Source organism: Sesamum indicum, linkage group LG13 (assembly GCF_000512975.1).
Source record: "Sesamum indicum cultivar Zhongzhi No. 13 linkage group LG13, S_indicum_v1.0, whole genome shotgun sequence".
Lineage (NCBI taxonomy): Eukaryota > Viridiplantae > Streptophyta > Magnoliopsida > Lamiales > Pedaliaceae > Sesamum > Sesamum indicum.
Window position 1 is genome coordinate 3,693,269 of NC_026157.1, and position 23,670 is coordinate 3,716,938.

At 36.8% G+C, this 23,670-nt stretch overlaps 4 protein-coding genes across 11 annotated transcripts in view; 1 reads left to right on the top strand and 3 right to left on the bottom strand.

Moving 5' to 3' along the window:
- The window catches only part of LOC105176363, a 5,619-nt gene extending 4,665 nt beyond the window's left edge, over positions 1-954 (top strand). The window contains exon 5 of the mRNA XM_011099141.2: positions 418-954. Coding sequence (XP_011097443.2) covers positions 418-762 — 345 coding nt within the window. The 3' untranslated portion in view covers positions 763-954. The remainder of the gene's footprint in view (positions 1-417) is intronic.
- On the bottom strand, positions 1,497-8,948 carry LOC105176361 (THO complex subunit 4D). Of its 6 annotated transcripts, none has more exons than XM_011099139.2 (7): positions 8,602-8,838; positions 5,020-5,236; positions 4,081-4,197; positions 3,901-3,969; positions 2,863-3,050; positions 2,278-2,331; positions 1,497-1,970 (listed from the first exon to the last, which is right to left on the bottom strand). In XM_011099139.2, exons 2-7 carry the CDS (start codon positions 5,212-5,214, stop codon positions 1,793-1,795), a joined length of 801 nt encoding a protein of 266 aa, XP_011097441.1. In that variant the 5' UTR covers positions 5,215-5,236; positions 8,602-8,838; the 3' UTR covers positions 1,497-1,792. The 6 variants fall into 6 exon arrangements, with proteins under 6 accessions (XP_011097441.1, XP_011097440.1, XP_020554292.1 ...); XM_011099138.2 differs by having other exon boundaries at positions 4,054-4,197; XM_020698633.1 differs by lacking the exon at positions 8,602-8,838 and adding an exon at positions 5,980-6,495 and having other exon boundaries at positions 4,054-4,197.
- LOC105176419 (myosin-binding protein 3) lies at positions 11,693-14,497 on the bottom strand. The gene is made up of 4 exons (XM_011099215.2): positions 13,469-14,497; positions 13,221-13,376; positions 12,030-13,130; positions 11,693-11,853 (listed from the first exon to the last, which is right to left on the bottom strand). The coding sequence occupies exons 1-3, from the start codon at positions 14,448-14,450 to the stop codon at positions 12,040-12,042; spliced, it is 2,229 nt and encodes a 742-aa protein (XP_011097517.1). The 5' UTR covers positions 14,451-14,497; the 3' UTR covers positions 11,693-11,853; positions 12,030-12,039.
- On the bottom strand, positions 18,255-22,591 carry LOC105176364 (mitochondrial carnitine/acylcarnitine carrier-like protein). Of its 3 annotated transcripts, none has more exons than XM_011099144.2 (4): positions 22,448-22,591; positions 22,006-22,100; positions 19,819-20,210; positions 18,255-18,972 (listed from the first exon to the last, which is right to left on the bottom strand). In XM_011099144.2, exons 3-4 carry the CDS (start codon positions 20,208-20,210, stop codon positions 18,471-18,473), a joined length of 894 nt encoding a protein of 297 aa, XP_011097446.1. In that variant the 5' UTR covers positions 22,006-22,100; positions 22,448-22,591; the 3' UTR covers positions 18,255-18,470. The 3 variants fall into 3 exon arrangements, with proteins under 3 accessions (XP_011097446.1, XP_011097447.1, XP_011097444.1); XM_011099145.2 differs by having other exon boundaries at positions 22,384-22,546; XM_011099142.2 differs by lacking the exon at positions 22,448-22,591 and adding an exon at positions 22,212-22,364.

A 23,670-nucleotide genomic window follows, 5' to 3' on the forward strand; every position in this document is an offset into this window, starting at 1 on the left:
CCCCCCCCCCCCCCCCCCCCCCCCCCCCCCGAAACAAAAAAAAAGGGTATGCACAGGCATTTAATCATCACCTTTCTAATTAATGTGCTTGTTTGTGTTTTACATTTGCTAATATTTGCTTTTCTACTTGCTCTATTATCTTTATGATGGTTAGGTGTTAGCTCACACCCTTGGAATTATAGGACCATATGTTAAACGACGGATATGTTTCATCTACTATAAAACTTCTCTCAGAATCTTTAGACTCGTAACACTGGTGACTGTAATACTTATATTACAGCTAGTAATTCAACCCTTCAAATACAGGACTTGGGAAGCTTATTATCAGATTATATATTACACTTAGTTACACACTTGCACAAGTTGGTTTCATATTCTTTCTCAAATGTTTGTAAGAAAGTGCATATTCCCATGCAGTGCTTGAAGGAGCACAGCACAGAAACAATAACAACTCCTCCTAAAGTACAGAAGCTTGATAGGAAGCTGACGTTGGAGAAAGAACATAAGGATGCATTGGAGAGAGCTCTAAGTCTAAATATACCTCACGCTGTAGCGTCTTGCGAAGAAGAAGCCTCCAGCAACACGGAAGAGGGATCTTTGGTGCCCAAAAGTGTGGATGTGGTTGACGACAAACCTTCCTCAGAAAAGTCATTTTGCAAAACCGCTAGAACCAATTGGAATGACATAGTTGAGAAGCTTTTCAAAAGAGATGAATCAGGACAATTGCTATTGAACAGAGATGCCTCGGTTACAGAGAAATAATCCTCATCGGCTTTGCTCAAGCAAAGGTTAGGAAGAAAAAGAAATTCCATCTGGTTACTTTTCCTACCATTCTTTTCTGTACAAAAGCTTGTACAAATATTTCTCTGGTAGTTCTATTGTAAATTTAGCGTGCAGAGTGCTGTGTGTTTAGAGAAGAGCATGATATTTAAAAGGATATTATTTTACTTCCAACTCTTTCTACCGTACTTCTCCCGTACTGCATGGATTTAATTCATCCCCACATAAATATGTAGCTCGTATAGCAACATTTTGTGATTGGGAAACAAGTTGCCCCAATCCGTCTACGGAGGAAGAAGAGCAAATTCATGCTTCCCATGTCCAAACTAATGACAGTCGAAGAAGTGAAATGCAGAAATCAAAATAGGAGAATAGACAACTTAATAGTTATTTTAAGATGTGAACATGATAATGCAGTAAACAGTTCGACTTGGGCATTAATAGGTGGGAAATGGAAAGTGAAGCCATCCTCAGCTGCTTGAAGGATGCCATACCCAGTCACAACAAATTGCATATTAGTGGCAGGCTCGGCCGAGCAACTTATATGTTAAGAAGTACTCAATATGTACAATATATGGGTTTTGGAGCCGAAGGACGAGAATGGAAGTATAAGGCGGTCTTTGTGGAGGCATTCACTCCAGGCAAGTGTTGCAGCTTTCACGTGTGATGGTGCTGAACCAAATGCTGCAGATTCTAGTTTCCCTGTATCGACTCTCAAGAGAATCCCATCATATGGATCTTTACCATTACCCTAAATCTGAAATCATAAGACTTGCACATGCCAAACAGATGGTGGGATGCAACTCCGAGGATGTTCTCAAGGGGGAATTTCGGGGGCAAGAGATGAATAATACTATTACACTATGTCAGCCACACAACTGAGTTCAATCATCCAGCAAGACTAGCAATTTAATCCAATCAACAAGAGAAACAGAACCAAAAATCACTCTAGCAGTCAGCACCCTGAAAGTTGTACAGTCGAAGATCTAACTAGGAAGCAGCTCCATGCACATCAAGATTGCATTGCTTCAGCATGATAAGTCTCCAGCTCCTTGTCAAGTTCATCAGCTGATTTCTCCACAGTTTTCTTTCTCCATTGAGCTCCACCACGTCCACGACCTCCACCACGTCCACCTCCACGGCCACGTCCGCCTCCACGTACATTGGTTGAACCTCCACGACCCCTTTGTCTGCCAAAAACACATCATATAAGCAATACTAGCAATGTGAACAAAAGAACACATTTACACACTTGAAAACTGGGGACAATCCTCCACAAGTGTCCTTTTTTCCATGCCAATATTACATATTAACACCAGCCTATTTGTAGACATGGCAATGAAGACTTAAAAGTTTGAAAAGGATTCGTTGCCTAATCAAAACTTGCATTACTAGCATTTCAAAAACACACACTGAAGCAGCTAACAGAGGTCTAATATACCGCAAGAGACCCCCCTCCAACCCACAGAAAAAAGGAAAAGGTTATGGTCAACTTACGCAGAACCACGATTAGCTGATGCAAAGCCTCCTCTGGAACGACCAGGTCCAGGCCTGCACAAAAATTAGCATCTCAGTTTCCATCCAAACAGGATCACAAAAGAACAACCTTTATCGACAAAACCCTAGAATATTGCAAACAAGAAACTTCTGGCATCTGCTGCCCACTGGCCTCTGATTCCAGAAGTATTTAACAAAGAGGAGAATAAATACCAAATGAAAACCCACTGATAAATCACTGTACATGAACCACAATTAAACAACCTCCATAGTCATTGGGAGAACAAACTACACTCTTTACCAGAAAAAGAAAAAAGGAATGTACCGTTGGAAAATGATTTTCTAGGATCAGTCTGACACTACCTACAATTACCATTATGGCCAACAATAATGGATAGGATGTAGTAAAATCAATGCATAACGAAGCCAGTGCGATGAAAGGACTAAAGAACCCTTATATCTTCGCAAATAGTACTATAAGAAATCACGCAACAGCCACAATAGCGAAATAAAGAACTATGACAGGGCGAAATAAAAACATAAATTGACAAGTCAGAAAAAGTAGGAAAAACTATATCCACGTACGCAATGACAACTGTCCTCTTTCTTCCATTTGCTCCTCCCACTACATTCACTCGAGCTGAGACAGGGGTCTCAGCATTGGCACCAACGATCTCTATCTTCATAGGCTTTCCATCCAACTGCACATTGTTATACCGCTTCAGTGCTTGAAAGGCATCACTTCTTCTTGCAAATACAACTTCAGCCGAACCCTGTGCCACAAATTCAGAAAATTATAGCTTTTGCAGGAAAAAGCAACCACTATATATGGATACAAAAAATAACTCCTTTCAAGACTAAATAAAATTAGCCGAACATATATCCAACATGGTGCTTATAATCATTTCCAGGCTAAATAAAATTTAGCATAACAGATCTCCAAGCAAAGGAATAGGAACATAAAAGTTTGAAGTTTATATAAGGAAAGGTGTGACAATTCTCTGATACCAAAAAATTATCTCTATTAGTAGAATAAAACCAACAGCCAGTATTATGATAAAACCAAGACGTCGAAAGCAAAAAAACGAACATCATAAGAGGTGAACAAATTAATAAGGTCCGAGTGCTAAATCTATTAAAAGTAGAATGAAAAGAAAGGGAAGCCAACAGTGGCTAGACTTGATGAAGCCCTTCATACATAAATGCCACAGTCAGACTTCACAAGTAGTGTAAATTCAAAGCAATTAGCATGTATATACCCACCTCCTCCCCCTTCCCATCAACCAACCCCCATCACAAAGGGGTAACTAAAAGTTGATAAGACGAATCTAAAAAGAGGCAACGAGTAACCTATGATACAGGATAACAAGCAAACCAAGAAGATAAAACTTAGCAAGGCACTATTCCAGAAGTACATTGGGTTGTTTCTGAAAAAGCACCCTATTAGCAACGCATGTTAAATTCTACAGGACAATCTTTTCCAAACAAGCATCACTTTGGCAGGAAAGTACATTTTTGCACGAGTAACAGATGTACCCCATCAAGCGTCAATGCATATCAATTTTCAAAGGTTTGGAGGATAAAATAAATCATAACATACACTACACAAAGTTCCAAACTTACGCTTGGGCGCCCAGTTTTGTCAAAGTGAACTGCATATCGCACCAACTCTCCAATATCAGAAAAGAGCTCCTGTGTCGCAAGTCTCTTTCAGCAAATTTCCAATAGAGACTCAATTAAAAGATGAATAATGTCAAAGCACATGAATATTAGTACCCTTATATCTTCATTGGTTACACCAACCTCCAAGTTGGAAATATACAATCGTGTACCAGTTTCCAGCCCTGACAATCCAGCTGCTTTAAGACTATCTTCAAACAAACCATTCTGCCAGGGCAAATTCTTGGTTCTGCGGATGGACTGATGCAAGGAAACCAAAAAATATATGGAGATTGGGAAAAGTCAATGTCAGCATATGACCAGAAAACAATAGTTACTCTTCAAGATAAATCAGATATCAGCAAAGTTCCACGAAGAAGCCACGTCGAAAAGGGCAAACAAGACAATCTAATACCATTGAAACTTGATGTATGTATTTTAGTCTATATTGGAGTTGAGGTTTGACACACTGCATGCCAGATAATGCCATGCAGAAGGTGTAGTCCAGTTCTGAAGTTCAGCGAAGGAAGCCACCTTTGCAAAATACCATGAACAGGAATATGATCGAAATCTCGCCCCAAAGTAAATCCAGAGTGCAATCGAATCCATCAAAAAACAGTCGTATCGAAAGGATCCATCACAAACTCCCCCTCTAACAGGCCATAATGACAAACTAGAGCGCTCTCTATTAAATAATAATCAATAAAGATGGTAAGGCATTTCAAGAACTGAGTTGTTAGCGGTCTTAAAACGTTGAAAGCCTTTAGGTTTTCAGGTAATGAAGCTTCTCTACATAAGATGCTACGTAGAAGCCGCCAAGTCTTCCAATTTTGACAAATAGCCAATTCAAAATGCTGAACAAAAACCCACAGGAAGAGAGTAACCATCAGGAACCTAGAGCATTGATTAGAATATAACAGCCTTTTTTCCCTGGCCGAGGAATTGTAGGCTTCTCCAAGGAGCAACAGTGTCAATATCTCTCAGATTGAATTTCTAAAGCAACTACAGAACCTTCCTGTAAGGTACTATGGCATAGCAGATTTGTCAACAAAATGCACAAGACTTCCATAATTTTGAGCTTGCCTTGGCAATTGTGTATGCTGATGGTCGAACATTTACTCCAAGTGGATTTCTACGAGGAGCTCCAAATGGTCTTCCACCTCTGGATGACATTCCTGGCCCCTTTCCACGTCGGGGCCTGCCGTCACCCCTGCCTCCTCGGTTATTACTTCTCCTGTTCTTTATCATATCGTCCAAAGACATATCCAAAGAAGCCATTGATGATAAAAATTGCAAGAATCTGCCAAATAAACAATGCAAGTAAGAACACGAATGGACAAAAATAGTAAGTACTAATCTCAAGCACAGAAAGCTCAGTCATCCAAGTGAAACTGACAGATTAAAGTACGAAAAAGAAACTAAAAAAGAACTCACTAGAAAATTAGAAATTAAACCAAACACATGCAGCTAGAAGCAACTTTCTGAATTAATAGTTCACTGTATGCATGCTACAACCGGAGTTGTTTAGTTGATACAAGCCCATCAACACATCAGCATTACTTGTGGGCAGTACATAATCTATAAATTTGTGGCCAAGTTCAGAAATCTTTAGAGGTGCCACAGAATGGTCCAGACAAAATCAAGCAGACAAATTCAAACATGCCAAAATGAATACGCAACAGCAAAAGTTACTCTTGGGACCATTAATAAAACAAACAGCATAAATAATAAAAGTAATCAATTATGGTTGGCAAAATGAAGGACACAGGATTAGATCCAAATCTTGGATGATATTTTGAAGAGAAAACTAAGTCTACTGTTTTATAAAGCAAACCTAAAAGAACAAGAAGAAGAAATGTTCCTCAAATCAGCACAATCAAAATTGATACTTCTATGTTTACAGCAATACTTACAAACAAAATTCTAAAACAAAAGGAAGAAAAAGGGATTGATGTAGGGACATCCACATAGTTTTTCAGTCAAACTAAGTAACTTTCACCAAACAAAGTAGAGGATACTTCGAGCCCCTCTCAATCGACTTACTACGGTCTAAAAAGTTCTCCAAGTCCTTCAAGAACCATATCCAGCTCCATAGCTTGTCAATCAGTTTCATTCCTAGTTGCAAGTCATTGACTGCATCCTTGACCTAAATCCAGCTTCTACCAGGGGGTTTCCCCTGCACCAGTACTCGCATTTCTTTCCTTAAGTGTATGACTTTACTCCATTGGTTCTCATCTGCATACATATTAGATAAAAGGACAGGAGCTCCACCACCTCTATCTTTCAATAACTCAATCTTTCTCAAAACAGCTTCACCAAACTCCAAGTTATTGTGAAGCCTACAACCACTTAGTAAAGATCCCAATACAGCCAGATTAGGTTCCATCGGCATGTTTTCAACAATATTATAAGCTCGATAAACCATCCCAGCTCTTGCTAAAATGTCAACAATGCATCCGTAATGCCGAAGATCAGGCTGAATCCCATATTTTGTACTCATCAACTCAAAAATGTATAAACCTTCTTCAACCAGTCCAGAATGTGCACATGCCGAAAGAACTGCAACAAAAGTTACTTCATCAGGTACAAGTCTACATAATAGCTCCATTTGAGTGAACATGTTCAGAGCATGCCGTCCCCGCCCATGCATAGTGTATCCTGAGATAATTGCTGTCCAAGAGTACAAGTCTCTCTTACTATTTTCAATGTCTTCGAACACTTTTCTAGCACAGCACAAATCTCCACATTTTGCATAGGCGTCTATTAGTGAATTAACAACGGAAACATCAAACTCAAGCCATCCAGCCTTGTCAAGTAATGCATGAAAGCATTTGGTAAGGTCCATAGAACCTAAACTAGCACAAGCAGACATTGTAGAGACGACTGTAACAACATTAGGCTGTGGTTGACAATCATCAGACAATAACGTTTTGAATAAATAAAGGGCATCACAGTAACTACATTGCGAGACAAGCCCTGAAATTAAACTTGTCCATGAAACAATATCTTTCTCAGGCATTTCATTAAACACCGACCATGCATCTGCATCTGAACAGCAGATGATGTAGGCATTAAGAAGAGAATTTTGTACAAACAAATCATGATCAAGTACCAATTTCACAATATGACAATGAACTTGTTTTACGGAACCCAGATCAAGACCAGCCCCACATGCCTGGAGCACGAATGGAAATGTATATCTATCAGGAACCATTTCCCGGCTAAGCATTTGTTTATAATAATTCAAAGCAATCACAGGATCAAACACTGCAAAGAACCTGATCATTGTATTCCAAGAGAAAAGATTTGGTTGTCCAATTTGATTAAATATTTCAACTCCAAACTCCAATTTTTCCGTCCCATTGCTTCCTCTCAATTCAATCAAACTCAAATACAAAAGACGGCTCATGACGAATGGATTCCTGTGAAGACCCGAAACAAAAACATATGAAAGAAGTTGTTTGAGATTAGAAAATGTTCTGTTGCATTGTTCTTCGAGGAGTTGCAATCTTTGGTGCCTCTGAAACAATTGGTTATGGTGAACCCAGTTGGAAGAATTGGTTTGCAATGAATAATTGACTGCTTTGCAAAGGAAGAATGGAAGCAATGATTCTCTAAGGTGCTGGAGAACCATAATTCTTCCTCGATGAAAAAGATTCTTCAGGAGCATCCAAATTTATAGATTGAACAGGCAATGAAGAACAAAAGATATGGTGGGGGCAAGCAGGAAGATATACCATCAAAGAGAAACGAACATGGTGTTTGCGTGGTGATGGCAGGAATTGCTTTGGGTTTGGTTCATTCACTTACTCCAGGTAATTTGTCAGCCAACAGAATCTGTCTAACCCTCACTTATGATATCTTCTCTCTTCATTTTCAGGCTGTTTTTTGCACTGTAGAACTGAGTAACTAAGACTGTTTCTCCAACCGCGCAACACTTTTGAGCTGTAAAATCAGGTTAATTAGCACTTCACGACATTGAAATAGAGCTATGTTTGACTTACCACTCTCAAATTAAAACGTGTCATTTCGTAACCTCCAAATACCAAAGTCTTGTCAGTTTGTAAGTCCAGCTTTCTTGAGCAAAAAGTTTCTCTCAAGTGAATTAACCAGAAAAATATGGTAAATCTATCACTTTCTGCTTATTTCTCAATAGTGTAGCAGATAACATCCCCTGGCTCCTTTCTATCTAAACTTTTGCCGAATATCTTAACAAACCCTCCTACAAAATAGTTCCTGCTAACTCGTCATAGTAAACCATCCCCGTTCAATTCCCATCCGCGTCCTCTTTTAGATAATCAGTTGAAACTTGAAACCATGCGAATAAACATCACCAAATAAGAAACGGTATAAACAAAAATTAAATGGTTAAATGATGCACTTGTGCAAAATAAAGAGACATAGATTAGATCTAAAGAATAAGGGGAAAAAAACGCACGCGCATACATCTTAGAAGAGAGAAATAACGAATCTGCCGTTTCTGAAAGCAAATCCCGAAAACGAAGAAGATATTCCCAAATCAGAACACAGAAAATTGATATTCCAGCTTTTCAACAATGATTAAAACGAAATTCGCAAATAAAACGAAGACAAAAGCTATTCACGCACACAGATCCATAGAAGCCGAAATCCTCGGACTTCCAAAAAAGCAAAAAACAACAGTACCTTAATCGGATCGCAAGCAGCAGGCACGGTCCTCGACCTTCAGGCGTAACGAAAGACCAGAAAGGAGAAGAGGATGATCTGAGAGAGAGAAATAGATAGAGATCTAACTGGTTAGAGGCTTTCCTGATGAAAAAGTTGATTGCAGAGGGGGAGTTGTTTATCAAGATCTAGGGTTTCAAGGAAGAAAAGATGGGGAAAGGGAGCGTGAAATATGGGTTGGAATTTTGTGATGACCTCCAACTTATACACACACATATATATATATGTATATATTGTGGGCCGTCTATTTCGGTCTCTTTGAGAACAATACGCGTTTGCTGCTTGTGGAATCAAATTTTCGTCATCCTCTAAAACATTTCTAAAGATTTTCCAAACATCTATTATCCTTCTTCGTATATGATTCTACTCATTATCTAAATTTATTTGAATTATTATTAAATTTTAAAATATTAAGTTTGAATTTAATTGTATTAATCTAATCGAATTTTAATTAAATCAATTATAAGTGGAATTCGAGTAATTTATTATTTTAAGTATATTTTATTATTTTCGTATTAATTTAATTGAGTTGGAGTCGAACTTGAAACCTTATCAAACAAAAAAATTTAAATCGAAACGAGCTTCTGTCGATTGATTTCAGTCGAGTATCGAATAATTTGATTTACTTTTCAACCCTAATAATTGTTAGTTATTTGTGATGCACTCTATGTGTATGTATAAGTCTTTGCTGAATTTGGCAGATAGTTTATACTCATACCAAGGAGTTTTCATTGAAACTTAATTGATAGTTTACACTCGTATCAAAACCTTCAATTTGAATTTGTTGATAGTTTATACTTAAATCGAGGAGTCTTCATTTAAATTTGGCAGATAGTTTATACTCGTATCAAGGAGTATTCAACTCTTTATTTGAATTTGAATTTGAGGGTAAGTTTATACTTCTATCAAGGAGTCTTTATTTCATTAGAATTTGATAGATAGTTTATACTGGTATCAAGAAGTCTTTACTTACATTTGAGTTTGATAGATATTTTATACTCGTATCAAGGAGTGCTCGAAGGAAATTCAGTTTAAGAATTTAGATAGTTTAACGTCATATCTAGGAGCATTATTGAAAGTTTAAACTCTTATCATAAAGAGTGTTATTAACAGTTTAGGCTCTTATCAAGAAGCCTTCCAAAGTTTGCAGTGTGATGTGACATATTTTTCGTCCTTTTTCTTGTCCATCTTCATCAGTGTCAGCACTTAAATATTCTTATCATAAAGAATGTTATTAACAGTTTAGGCTCTTATCAAGAAGCCTTCCAAAGTTTGCAGTGTGATGTGACATATTTTTTGTCCTTTTTCTTGTCCATCTTCATCAGTGTCAGCACTTAAATATTCTCGTTCATCAGGATCCATGGTTATCTCAATGGCATGTGCACGAGTTGGTAATTCTTCAAAGTTTTTAATTTGATTCCTTAAAGTATGTAGCAAAGACCATAATGCGTTCCTTGGATGCATATCTCAATAGCTGAAGTTTTGAATGATCTATCCTTGCAATTGAGGTTCAAATTTCTCCAGCAGTTGATATAATCAGGCTCTTCCTTCCACAGGTGGGAGTTTGTAAGCTCGATCGTGTTGATTGTCCTTCTGATACTGTAGAAGCGATTCTTTGAGTGTATGGCTTTGTGTATGTCATGGATGACCTAGAGCTTCCATTAAGTTGTTTTTTGTAGTCCCCATGATGAATTCTTTCAGCTGGTCAATGAAAATCAACCCTTCTGAGGAGATTTGCAGCTATTTCGTTGATGACTTCTCTCTTTCATTAGATTGCTGCCTTAGAGACGTCTCAGCTTCTTCATGTGCCTCAACTTGTTTTTCGGCTATGTGACTAGCATCAGTGTTGTCGATCTTGTTCATTAACTTGCTGATTTGAGAGCTGCAAGACCTTCTATGTCTCTCGTCAGATTTGCAACTTGTGCGAGGAGTGAATGAAAAAGAATCATCCTTCAAATATCCATCATCTTCATCGATCCTGCCGAGATGGAGTAGATCTTTCTCAACAGTTTCTTATAAAGTCACATCAAGGTATGCTTTCTTGGACATACTTCTTGTGATGACTCCAATGGTTTCATTTGAACTTGAAGTAGCGACTTTGAGAGCCAGAATCTTGCTGGCAGTCATTGTGATACTTTAGAGTTTTGGTGAAGAGATGAGAGGTAGAGACGGTCCAACTGGGCGTGCCAGAAATTTGTAACACAAATTTTGTATTTATGAATTTATTGAAACAAAAAATATTACAAATGATTTTTTAATATAATTGAATATTTTTGTAGGTACAAAATCTCTACTTAAACATATCTGATTATTCACTTCATAAATGCGATATTTAATTTTGGCAACTTTGGAGGTGGAGCTTGATGCTTTGATCTCCTCCCATGTTGATTTAGGTCTCTAATAACGTTAATTTAAGGGTCTTTTGACTTATTCCCGAATTATAAAGCTATAGATATGGAGAACTTGACTTGAAATTGAATATCTCTTGGTGGATTTGACGATTTAATCTTCCGTCAAAGTGGATTCGGGTCTTGACAACGTTAATTCGCAGGTCTCCCGACTTCTTGACGAATCAAATGTTGACTTTAGAGGATTTCTGTGACGAGCGTCTTGATTTTTCTTTGAATGTCGTGGATCTTCCTTGATTTGCGCTTGAATCTCCTTAATTCTGTTTTGAGCGACCTCTTGACTCGTCTTCAGTTGTGTCTTGTCTAATGCATTGAGTTTTGTGTCTGTTGAGTGGTGAAATGCTCCTATTTATATTTGTAGCATTGAAGACTTTGCCATAATCACTTGATGACGTGGCATGATAAGGTTGGCCTTTTATGAATTGTTTCTTTAATCATAAGATGTGATATAAAGTTACTAAATCATTAATATTTTCTTATTTTGTTGGCAAGAAAAGATTTATATTGCCTTGAATACTTCAAATACAAACATGGAAATATTTGATTTATCGATCAATATTTTCTTTTATAAAGAATATAAAATTGATGAAAAAATATATTGCATATGTCATATATAATAGACAATAAATTTTGCATGCTTACAGGCTCATAGTTCATAAAAAATCAACAAAATCTTAACATTTGCTGGTTGTCTACAAATATGTTCATTTTCATAGCATCACGTGCGTTGCAGCTAAATCTAATGTATACATTTTTCCCTCCAGAAAATGCATCAAAACCTTGGAGTCTCGAGAATCTACTTGACCTGTGAAAGAATTTAGAGATGAGAACATGTATAATATTATAAATCAGATGCTCGAAATCTATTGAGATTGATTTAAAAAAATAATATAAGCTGATAATAGCTATCAACTCAGGAAAAAATTAATGAAAGATACAATCTTTTTAAACTAAACGAACATCAAGTCAAGAAAAGAGTACTTGTTGTTTTTCAGTCTTCATTTGATACATCAGCTAATGGAATTTCAGCCAAGTTTCTTGCAGAGAGTTCTGCAGACCTCAAATCACGAAGATGCTGCAAGATTTCTTGGACAAGAGCCATTCCCTTGTTTCCTTTCATCATGGACCGTATGCAGTGCTTTAAGAACTCCTTATCGGCTTCAAGTGCCTGCAGCCTCTCATACACGTGGCCAAGTTCCTCTTGCAAAACGACTTTGCTTGTTTCCAACTCGGTTCCATTGGGAATGTCGTTTAAGTTTCCTGCGTTATGTGTACTAATTTCCTGTTTATCAAACACTTCCTCTCCAAATTCATCATCAGTTGCATCGAAGAGTGGGAGGAGTTTCTTTGCCGTAGCGTCTGTAGTTTTTCCTTCAAAATGGATTTTCTTGTTATCCATTGATGTATCAAACATCCCGTTTTCTTCGTGACTGCAACTGTCGAAATCTTTAGATAACGGTGTTTCGTTTTCATGCAACGCAAAGATTTTGGCTTCCAAAACTTTGAGTTCCTCAAGAATGCACAGCCTTTCTTCCTCAAATTCTTCTAAAGAAGTATCAAAATTTCCTCCTGTTTCTTCTGGGGCATCATACAAATTGTGTTCTTGATGAGTATCATCAAAACTGATATCGTCATACTCGCCTTCTGAGTCGAGATCAATGGAACGATCACCGGTATTTCTAGCCACCGTCATCTTTTCTCTGGCTTCATAATCCAAAACCTTGTTACGGTACATCTCCAGCTCCTTTTCAAGTTCTTGCTTCTCCTTCTCTCGTTTCATCATGAGATCATTCAGAAGCTGCAGGGCTTCCTGGTCGTACTCAGCTTGTTCCTCCATCATTCTTTGATACTGAAGTGCTTCCATTTGCATTGCAGACTTCTCCTCTTGAAGCTTCGTTATCATAGCCATCGTCTCGTTGGCAGCCACTGCTGCAGCCTTTCTCTCTTCTTCTAGTTCTGTGTATAGCTCATGCAGAGCCTTCCGTTGAGCTTTTAGTGTCGCTTTCAGGTGCTCTGTCGTAAGACCCTCATCATCAACTTCCATCTCACTGATTACGCTTCCATCAAAACACTCCTCCATCCCTGATCCCACTTTCTCATTCTCAGTTTCTATTCAAAGTATTACAAGATACCTTAAGAAGTGAAAAAGGGACAATTTAGCATAGATGTTACCTTGATTATTCGATTTATTGTCTGCAGAGAGCTCGATGTTTGTGCTGTTGGAAAGAACGGCTGCTCTCACAGATTGATCACAGTCATCCAGCTCGGGGCAAGTGGTCTTAGGTTCGGCTTCAATGCTCAGCTTGTCACAATCTTGTCCCTCAGATTCTAACGTAATCACATGAACAGACAATTAGAACTAGACAGAAAAGAACATCTTGTTAAACTAGAATCCATCATAGTACTTAAACTTCAAGAACCTGGAATATTATCTGTCCCTTCTGCTTCAGCATTACTTTGTTTATCATCATGCTCTTCCTCACTATCTGTCAACGTCGTTTGGCTGGAAGCGGTAGCTGTATCATCAATCAGCTCTATGCATATGAATCTATCAGAGTCAACATATCCTGCACTCTGTAAAAGCATATCCGTTATATAAACCGATTCGTCATCCTCATTACACAAGGTATCATCGGTTGGCTGATGAGCAAAGTCGGTTGGATTAGACTCCCATTCTTGAACCTCAAAACTACCCAAATTTTCACATGCATTTCCACCATTTTCATCACTCGGAACAGAAGCTGAACTGCAGTAATCCTCAACAACTTCTGCCTTCAGGCTGCCATCACAATGGTTCTTGTGATCTGTTTGAGATAACGTTTTGCTCCGTGCAGTCGTTTCTGAAGCCTGCTCTGCATCGTCCTCCGCATCAATCAAGTCTGCAACCGACAGCGTTTTCTTGATATAACCAAGAACATCCCAAGAAGGCTTGAAGACCACAGACGGAGCATAGAGCTTTCTGCTCAAGACTTCATCACAGCAAGAACACCGGCTCTGGTCTCTGTTTTCTGACATACTCCCACTCAACCATGACAAGAAAGCAACTGTAGAAGAGATTCCGTGCACCGTTCCATCACGGGCCGGCCTAGAAAACGAGCAATCACTGCACAAAACCTTGAACTCAGCCAGTCTTTTGTGGTTAGAGCAGTAGCTGAGCTTGGAAATCTCAGTCCCATGTGCCTCACAGACATTCTTAAAGTCCACAATCTGATCTAATCTACAACACCACGGACAAGACGGTTTGAGGCCAAAGTACTTGGAAAACTTCCTTATCAGATAGGAGAAACAGGAATTCAGAAGCAGGAGGAGTATCAGAATCCACTCAAGGACAGCATACACTAGAACAACAACTGTTTTATGGCAGTTTTTATGCAGCATTCTTGCAAACTTGTTGGCTGCCATTGTTCTTTCCTGGATTCTACTATGTTTATGAACAAATACACACTGCGTGTGCTGTGTCAGTATTCCATTACAACATGGAGGAGATTTTAGCTCATTAAAGAATTCACATGTGTATTAGCGAAAGAGAGAACTTTTTCCCTGTAGCATGTGGAAAATTTTAATTCAAATCAAAATTGAATGAATTATATTGCAATTGCAATACATTTATCGTGTGATTGGTGTAGAATTTAAGAAAGGGTAATCAATCACATGGCAAGTATATGACACTTGTTCTGTGATTTGATCTAGTTTAATCTAACTTAGTTTGGATAAGAATATTTCGCAATTTGTAGAAAATTTCTTAAACCAATCGATAAGTATGATACATTTGCAATGAGATCAGTCACTTCTTATATACTAATCACACGATAAATATAGTACACTTATCGTATAAATATTCAAATTTAGCCAAACCCGACGAGAATTAGAAGCTTTTTTTGTTTTTTTAGTTTGTGAACAAGAACAATAATTAGGGGCACCACCATCTCCATAATGAGTTGTGCTAGGCTGGTAATCCCACCAAAAAGTGTACGGTTCTACTCATAATACCTTCTTTTTTGCCCTTTTCTTTTTATTTTTTTTTTTCAATTTTCTTGCTTTTTTTCAATGACAAAAAGAAAAATTATTCAAATTTCGACGTATCAAATTAATTATATTACAAGTGTTATTATACTTATCATGTGATAGATCAGTATAATAAATATAATACACTTAGCGTGTGATTAATAGGATGTTTATAGTAACTTATTTAACAATTTTTATAAGTTCATATATCTTATTATTATTATTATTATTGTTATACTTATTTTAAAAATAAAATTTTTAAAATGTTTGAATAAAATAGAACTTAAAATGTTATTAATGCCAATTTCTGTAATTAATATGAATAAAATTTGAGGAGCTTATTCAGATTTTTAGTATAAATTGAAGAAATCTTGACTTTTTAAAAAGACTTCATAATATAAACTCACCCAAACACCCCCCAACTTTAACTTAGCCCAATTCAATCAAATTAGAACCCTTTTTCCCCAATGGTAGGGTCACCGATATTTCAGCATAAGACGCTCCCAATCACTAGTAATTATTCCCTGTTTGTCCTCATCATCTATATCTAATTATCTGTATTAATATTAAAGTTGTATTATGTTTTATTATTTAAATTATGTCCGCTTTTATATTTTACCATCAAAACTTCTCTTTCTTAACTTATCGTATCAACTATAGAAGTTTTCACTTTGCCATGCATATGTGAGTAATATTACATCACATAACCGTTAAGTATCACATGTACATTGCATGTGATATTTTTTCGACAAAAAACTTGGTCGAAAAACAGTTACAACTGACAAAGTGCAAAATTTCATAAAGTTGAAATGGTTGTAGTTCGAATGACAAAATATAATTAACCATAATATAAAAAAGAAAATCATCGACACTCACTAATAATTTTTAATGACATCGTCGCATCAATTTATTATGATTTCAAAAATAATGTTTAACCGATAAAATAACTGACTTAATTATACTTTGTGATTCCAAAAATATCTTTCAATTCATAAGATGATTGATTTAATTTTTTACTATGATATATATTATTTATATATTTCATTTTTATTTATAATATATTTTAAAATATAAAAAATTATTTATTTTATGCCCTAGAAGAAACGACGTGCCACCAAAACTAACTTTATACAAAGGATTTCTAATTAAAATGTTAAAAAAAATTAATTACACATACCTGCAAATCAAATCAAATCAAATCAAACCAAATCAAAGTTTGGGCACATGAGACACATGGTATAACTCATAATTCCAAATTATTGCAAATTGGAGTCATTCGTGTGGACGCTCCTCCAAATCTTTGGTTTTAGGGCCTCCACGCATGTGCATTTCTATCCCGCAATTATCATCTTTTTACTATCTTTTATATATATATATATATAAACTATAGTCATTATTGTCACGCTCTAAGCTCTTATTATGTGAAAATATTTAATTTTTATTTGAGGTCTGAATTTAAATTAAGGGTCGGTGAATTTTCTACATTGGATTTAGATCAAAGTCTTTCAAATAATTTTATAATTATAAACTCGAATATTACCAGAAAAGTTTTGGTCATGACTCTTTAGTGTTCGAGTTAATAATATCGATTAGATGAGAAGTTTGAGGATATCAAAAAAATAATAAAAGTTGTACCTAATGTCTGAACAAAGAGACAACATATTGGAAAAGAGAACTTGAAATTGGGGAGGAAAAAAAAAGTGAAAACAATTAAAATGGATGAAATTAAGGGGTTTGATAGTGATGGGTATTTTTTTTTTGGGTGAAATGTAAGTTTCATTCATCCAAGAAATATTTACAGTGTACTCCGGGCATACCCGGAGAGATACAAAAATCCCACGCTAAAGATTAGGATACAAGCAAACCATGTGGGAAAAGAGTCCAAAGGACCCTATACAATGTAACCTTGACAAATCTAATGAGCCCCTCGGGACAGGGCGTTGAGCCCTCAAAGATGACTTCATTGCGATGCCTCCAAAGTGTGTAGACCGTGCATGCCAAAGCGAGGTGTCGCGCTTTGTTCTGCACGGACGAACCAATTTTCTCCTTCTTGAGCCACTTGGTCGCGCTTTGAAGGGTTGACATAGTCCTGCTGATGCCAATCCAGTGTCGGATCCGTGACCAAACGAAGCTACTGAACGGACATTCAAAGAAAAGGTGCCTGGCCGATTCCTTGGTGTTGATGCATAATGAGCACAAATCCTCCTCTTGGAGGAACCCAAGTCTGTCCCTTGTGGCTAGTCTACCGCGCATGCCAAGCCACAAAATAAATGAGTATTTTGGCGGGATAAAAGCCTTCCATATAGCCGCTTTCCAAGGCTGCCTCGCAAGCTTCGGCCGAAAATACTCATAAGCTTTTGACGTTTGGAGACCCTTAGGGGTAGACCATCTCGTCAGATGTTCGATTGCTGCTTCCGGAGACCCAAAGTCGGTGACCACCCTATTGCGGATTTCGGCAAGCCGTTGAAGGAGTGGAGAATCCCCCTTCTTCGGTTGCCATTCCCAAAGGGCCCTATGCCTTTTTCTGCATAATCCTTTTGTTTTTAGAAAAAGAAGAAATCAAATCTTGAAATTTAAATTGAACAATCATGTCTATAAGACACTATAATTATTTTGTTTTAAAAAAACTATATTTTTATGATTAAGAAAGTGTTTTTAGATGAGAAAAAGTCAAGAGTACTAGCTTTGTGCTATTGGGCAAACATTCAATTCTTTATTTTCTTTTAGGATTAATTATAGTTCGACCTCCTCTAAAAATATGAAATTACACTTTGCTTCAATAAAGTTTTAAAATTATACTTAAACCCCTTCCAAAAATTCTTCGTTTACACCTAACTTCCTTCTGTTAGGGTTTAGATGGAAAATATTTACGTCTGTAAAAGATAAATTAAATAATTTTTCAATTTTATCCCTTATTTAGTATTTTTATGTGATTTTGTATTTTGTACTTGTAAGGGGGATACAAAATATATATGCATATGGAGTGAGGTTAATATTATTACTATTTGTTGGATATGTGTAATTTCTTAAATTACAAAAATTTTTACATATAATTATACCAAACCTTATAAAAATTCAGTGTAATTATCCCTTATCAGATTGAATACACATGAGATCCACGGTCTAAATTCTGGAAATGATTAAAATTCCATATGCAGATATTTCATGTAGCAACTAGCAAGGAAAGAAGAACAGCCCATGTGAGTAAAAGAATAACCAGTTCACATCCCTAAAGTTTGCTCAGTGTAAAGCAAGAAAGAAAGCAGTCAATTTACAATTCAGAAATTGCCCAAGATAGAAATGACAATAATTCAAGAAGAATCATTCACATTTTCAATCAGAAAACTCCCATGAATATGTAGAAAATGACATCAAGATTGCAGTAATCATTTCTGAATAATGTTTGATATAGGTCGATCATCCTAAACTAGACCTTGTAACCTCGTACGCCAAGAAGCACGCTGCATTTGCCGGAACGCTGCGGGCCATTGCAGGTCCGAAGCCCTTGTAGAGGCCTTTAACGCCCTCCGTTTTCAAGATCTTTCTGAAGGCATCCATGGAGCCGGAGAACTTAGGATTCTTGTAGTCGTCGATCTGAAGTACACTCTTGACGACATCGGTGGGATATACGGAAACCCAGAATGAAGCCCCGGCTAAGCCTCCAGCTAGTATTAATGATCCTCTTCCTAGGCTGGATGTGTCCTGGCCTCCGGCAAGATACTGCTTCAATGCTTCATAGACGCCGAACATGGCAGCATTTCCAGGTACTTCACGTGCCAATGTGGGAACCAAACCCTTGAACAGACCCCTCGCACCGCCTTCTGATTGAAGAACATGTCTTGCCACGTCCATTGGCCCACCATATTTTATGGCAACGGTGCCTGCGCCAGTGGTTGCTAGAGTACTCTGGGCTTGCAATCTACAACTCATGGGAAAATTATAACGTCAAATAGCTAAACATCAAAATCTTGAGGCGTGACTAGATAAAGTTAGTGGGTGGCAGAAAGACAACACAGCTGAAACCCATACGAAAATGCTCGCATGCAGAAACACAAAGTGAGGTGTGTGTGTTCCCTTATGTGCCACATATGGCATGTAAAGAAAGTACTTGGAGTTTTGTATTATCTCATATAAATACTATAGACATCTTCTCTCAAGCCATATCCAATTGAGGTTTTTCAGAGTATAGTTGTACCACTAGCTACTTCCTACTTCAAACTCCTGCACCAATAAAGACTACTATCCAACAATCTTCAGTACATGAGAGGAAGAAATCACAGTGAAATGACAAAAGTTGAGAGCAGTCCAAGCCATGCTCCAGTTTTTTGGTACTTACAAGGATATATTATAAGCCCCGTAACCAGCAGTTATTTGCTTTAAGAATATCAACTCTTTCTTATGAGTGCCTTTTTTCTTCTGATTCTTCTGAAAACCTTGCAAGTTAAGATAACCATTTTTGCATCATGGTTTGGACAGGATTTACCGTTTATAAATTTTCCAGGCAAAGCAAATTGTTTCATCATGGAACTGAATCAGGCTTCTACAATTTCCTTATTTGTATGACCTGTGGGGCCAAAAGTTCTGATGCTCTTAAACATCCAAGACATCAACAGATATAAATGGAATGCGATGAGTACTAGTTTTTGTCCTCTTACGTTTACTATGTTGTTTTCTGTTTTTTTATTATGAATATCAAGTTCGTTGACAAATCAGTCTAAGGCCCATGAAAATATGCATACTAGGCAGTTAAGACATGAGTGCTGACCTGCACTTGATCAGTTCGGTTGGGCAAGCAAGAAAAGACACAGCAACACCAGCCCCGGCCCCACAAACAACCTGCTGGCTCACCGTAAGAGGTACACCAGGTGCAGACCTCAACAATGTTTCCATTTGGCCTCGAACAGTGAATAGCACGGCATTGAAGGCTGCCACGGTGGCAAGTGGGGCGCCCATGCCCTTGTACAAACCCCGTGGACCTTCTGCAGCTAATGTTTGCTTCACAGCATCTATGGCACCAGAATATTTTGGAGGTTGGCCAGGAAGTGGAGCAGGTTGACTTTGGAGCTTGACCTTTATTGTGTCAAAAGGGTGCCCACATATCAACTGTGCTGCCCCTCCAACAGTCCCAGCAGTTAGATCTTTTGCTACGTCACCCATCTACACGTTTTTTAGTGCAAGAAAAAGATTAGGTAGCAGAATTACCAAGTACAAGCACATAAAGATACAACTAACAGTCAAAACTTCCTCAGGATTCTTAATACAGGAAATTGTTGCGAGAATGGAAACAATAAGGAAGAGAATCGACTCAAACCATAAAAATGTAGCATGAACATAATAATAAGATTCAAGTTTGTATGAACGTGTATATCAAGTAAAGCTACCGTAAACTAGGTATTAAATTACTTCACACTTACTACAATTGGACAGTCCTTCAGGTGCCTGTTTCTCTTGGGTTGTCACGTTATATCTTAATCGAAGACATGCTACATTAGGTATCATTTCTGTGAATGTCTAAATTTACTACATAGCTAAGTTATTCTTGTGGCTTTCGATTTACTATATTTTGTAACAGTATAAAAATAAGAAAACATGGAAAGTCAACATCATGCTTCAAATATACTGAACCACTAAGATAATGGAAATGGTCACCTCTTAAGTTTATCAAACCTTCTCTGATTCTAGTTGCAAAACAATTGAACAAACAAGAAAACTCAAATCGGACAATTTGGAGAAGAATAAATTGTAAATTCTTGGAATCTGACAACTAGAAAAAGGTATAGAATCATCTTCACAAGCTAATAGGCACAACACGAGAGCACAAACTTGAAAATATGCAGGATGTGGATGAAAACAACAACAGAAACAAATGCACCCCAGATGATTTTCCTTGGACCTTTTAGATCATGTCCAGTTTGGTCTTTTTGTGGGATTAAGTACTAAATTTCAAAAAACTTATTCCATCACGTCTATTTATACAAAAGTACTACTATAAATATTTTATCTTTTTGTATAAAAAACCATCGCAACAATTCAAATCCAAACTCATTGTCATTATATTTCGTCTTTTTATACAAAAAAACTTTAACCAGAACAGTATAAATCCAAATACATTCCCTTTCTATCACTATTTTTTTTGTAAGAAAATTATTTATAAACATATTAGTCCAGACATAGTTAACAAGTGGCAGTGAAACACATTCGAAAATTTGAAACACAAGTCCTAACTGTCTCTGAACTCCGACCGTAACCAGTATGTGCCACTGATTCCCATCTGAAACGTTTAAGTTAGTGCATAAACTATAGATAAAGTTGTTAGGTACATAACTGCTACCCGCAATTTACAACTAACAAGTTGGAACTTTTGCATTAAGTAAATACATTTTCAAACCCAAAAACAATTTGAAAACTCTTGAAAAGAAATGATAACCTCTGAAGAATCAAAATACTCATAAATAGGGAAATTTGAGTCACAAATCCATTACAAGCAAACTACAATAAAAGCTTTGATCACATTTGAAATATGGCTCTTACCAGTAAACAAAAATGCATAGCATAGACATCTACTTTAACACCTACATTAACACTATCTCCATTGCTTAGGCACAAAACAGAGAGTTAACATATCAGCACATGATTGAACATAAATGTTGAAAGAACTCATTCATTTCCCATTACAAGAACAAACAGTGAAGCAAGCAAATCTAGCCCCAGAGACACAATGGAAAGTTCCACACCGATTTACACCATTAGAACACAAAAGCCACGAACTTGAACAGTAATTCCCACCAAACTGATTTTGCCTCGAGATAGAGATTCTGAATTCCATAAGTTCACAATCTTATAACCTACAAAGTTAAACCCTACTCGAACAAACAGATTTCGGGTTCCGAACAGATCATCGAATTTCCCAGAAAATCAAAGAAAGATTCAGAAAGGAAGCTAAAGTTCTCACCTTTTCCTCGTTCCCTTAATCCCAGATGATTCTTGCAACCAATGGACGTCCAAACAAACCTCAACCCTTTAGGCTAAAATCCCAGAAACCGCAATCTGAGATTTAAAATCACAGTCAATCACGGCCTAAATACAGACATCCAATGCTACATAAATACACAAGATATTTGAATCAAAACAAAAGGGTTTTATAAAAAAGGAAAATACCAAAAATGGTATTAGTTAACTTCCATTTACACCATATTAAAAATCAAAAGACAGCAACTTGTTGCGTGCCCTATTCATGGAGTGGGAAGTAGAAGATGGGGGGATGTATTTGGTTTTGGTGCGTTACATTATAATAATAATGCAATAAGGAAAGAGAGCGTAAGAGCCTCACGAGTGAAATCCAAGACACGACAAACATAGGAATTTGGGCTCAAGAGAGAGAGAGAGATGCGGACCAGTGAAAAGTGGGTGAGGGAGATGCGGCCGGAGTTCTTGCGCCAATCTCAGCCTCTCACGGAGCCAAGATCAAGACAAAGTCACAGTGAGAGGAGGGAGGGAGAGTTTGTGAATGAGTGGGATCTTTAGATATTCCACTTACCAATGTCATGACAAAGAAACCTTTTTCTTTTATCAAGAAAATTATTATATATAATATGTATATATGAATGCATACACCTCTTCATATTCTTTCTTAATACCCATTATGTTATACACCCTTTTGTATCCCCATTATAATTTGTAATTAAAATAGTTATGATGTATTTTGTAACCACAATTTTGGTGGTCTATGAATACCACCATGTATTTCATTTGTAAAGTGATTTTTGGAGTGAACAAAGAAAGTTTGTTGGAGAAATACATATATTTTACTTTATATTCTATTAAGAGTGATAGGCTAATAAACTTAGAATTTCTCTAAGTTTATAACACGTTATCAGCACGACGTTACGTTACGATCGATCAAGGTAAAATGTTAATTTTATTAGTATAATTTTTATTCTTTGTTTGTTTACCTTTACAATATCATAGTTACTTTTATTCTTGAATATTTCATAATAAAATATGAGTAATTATATTGTATATTTCAATGTCTCTTGAAGTAGACATATATATATATTTATATATATAAATTCTCGATTTCATCCCCTGAAGTGGATGTAATATTGCTTCCAGAAGTAGGTATATAATTCTTGATTTTATCCCCTGAAGTGGATGTGATATTGCCTCCAGAAGCAGGCATACAATTCTTGATTTTATCCCCTGAAGTGGATATGTTCTATAAAATTTCATTGCTTCCTGAAGTAAGTAATGAGTTAAAATCATCTCCAGTAATAAGTTGGACTTATTAATTAATAGACTTATTGGGCTCATGTATTTGATTGGATTAAATATATGATAGACTTATTTAGGTGGATGTTAATTAAATTGGATTTTATCAAAATTAGTTGGGCCTTGTATTTTTTATCCTAATAAAATCGGCCAAACAATCCCCTAAATTAAGCACATTAGATAATTTTGGGGAAGGTAATAATTGACTAGCAATTCTCTCTTTCCGGAAGTGCTATGTTGGTCATTGTTTATTTCGAATAAAGAATATATTGCCTTATGGATAATGGAATGAATCTAAGAACATTCTAGTACCCCCATACAAGGTGTATATATATATATATTCTAATTA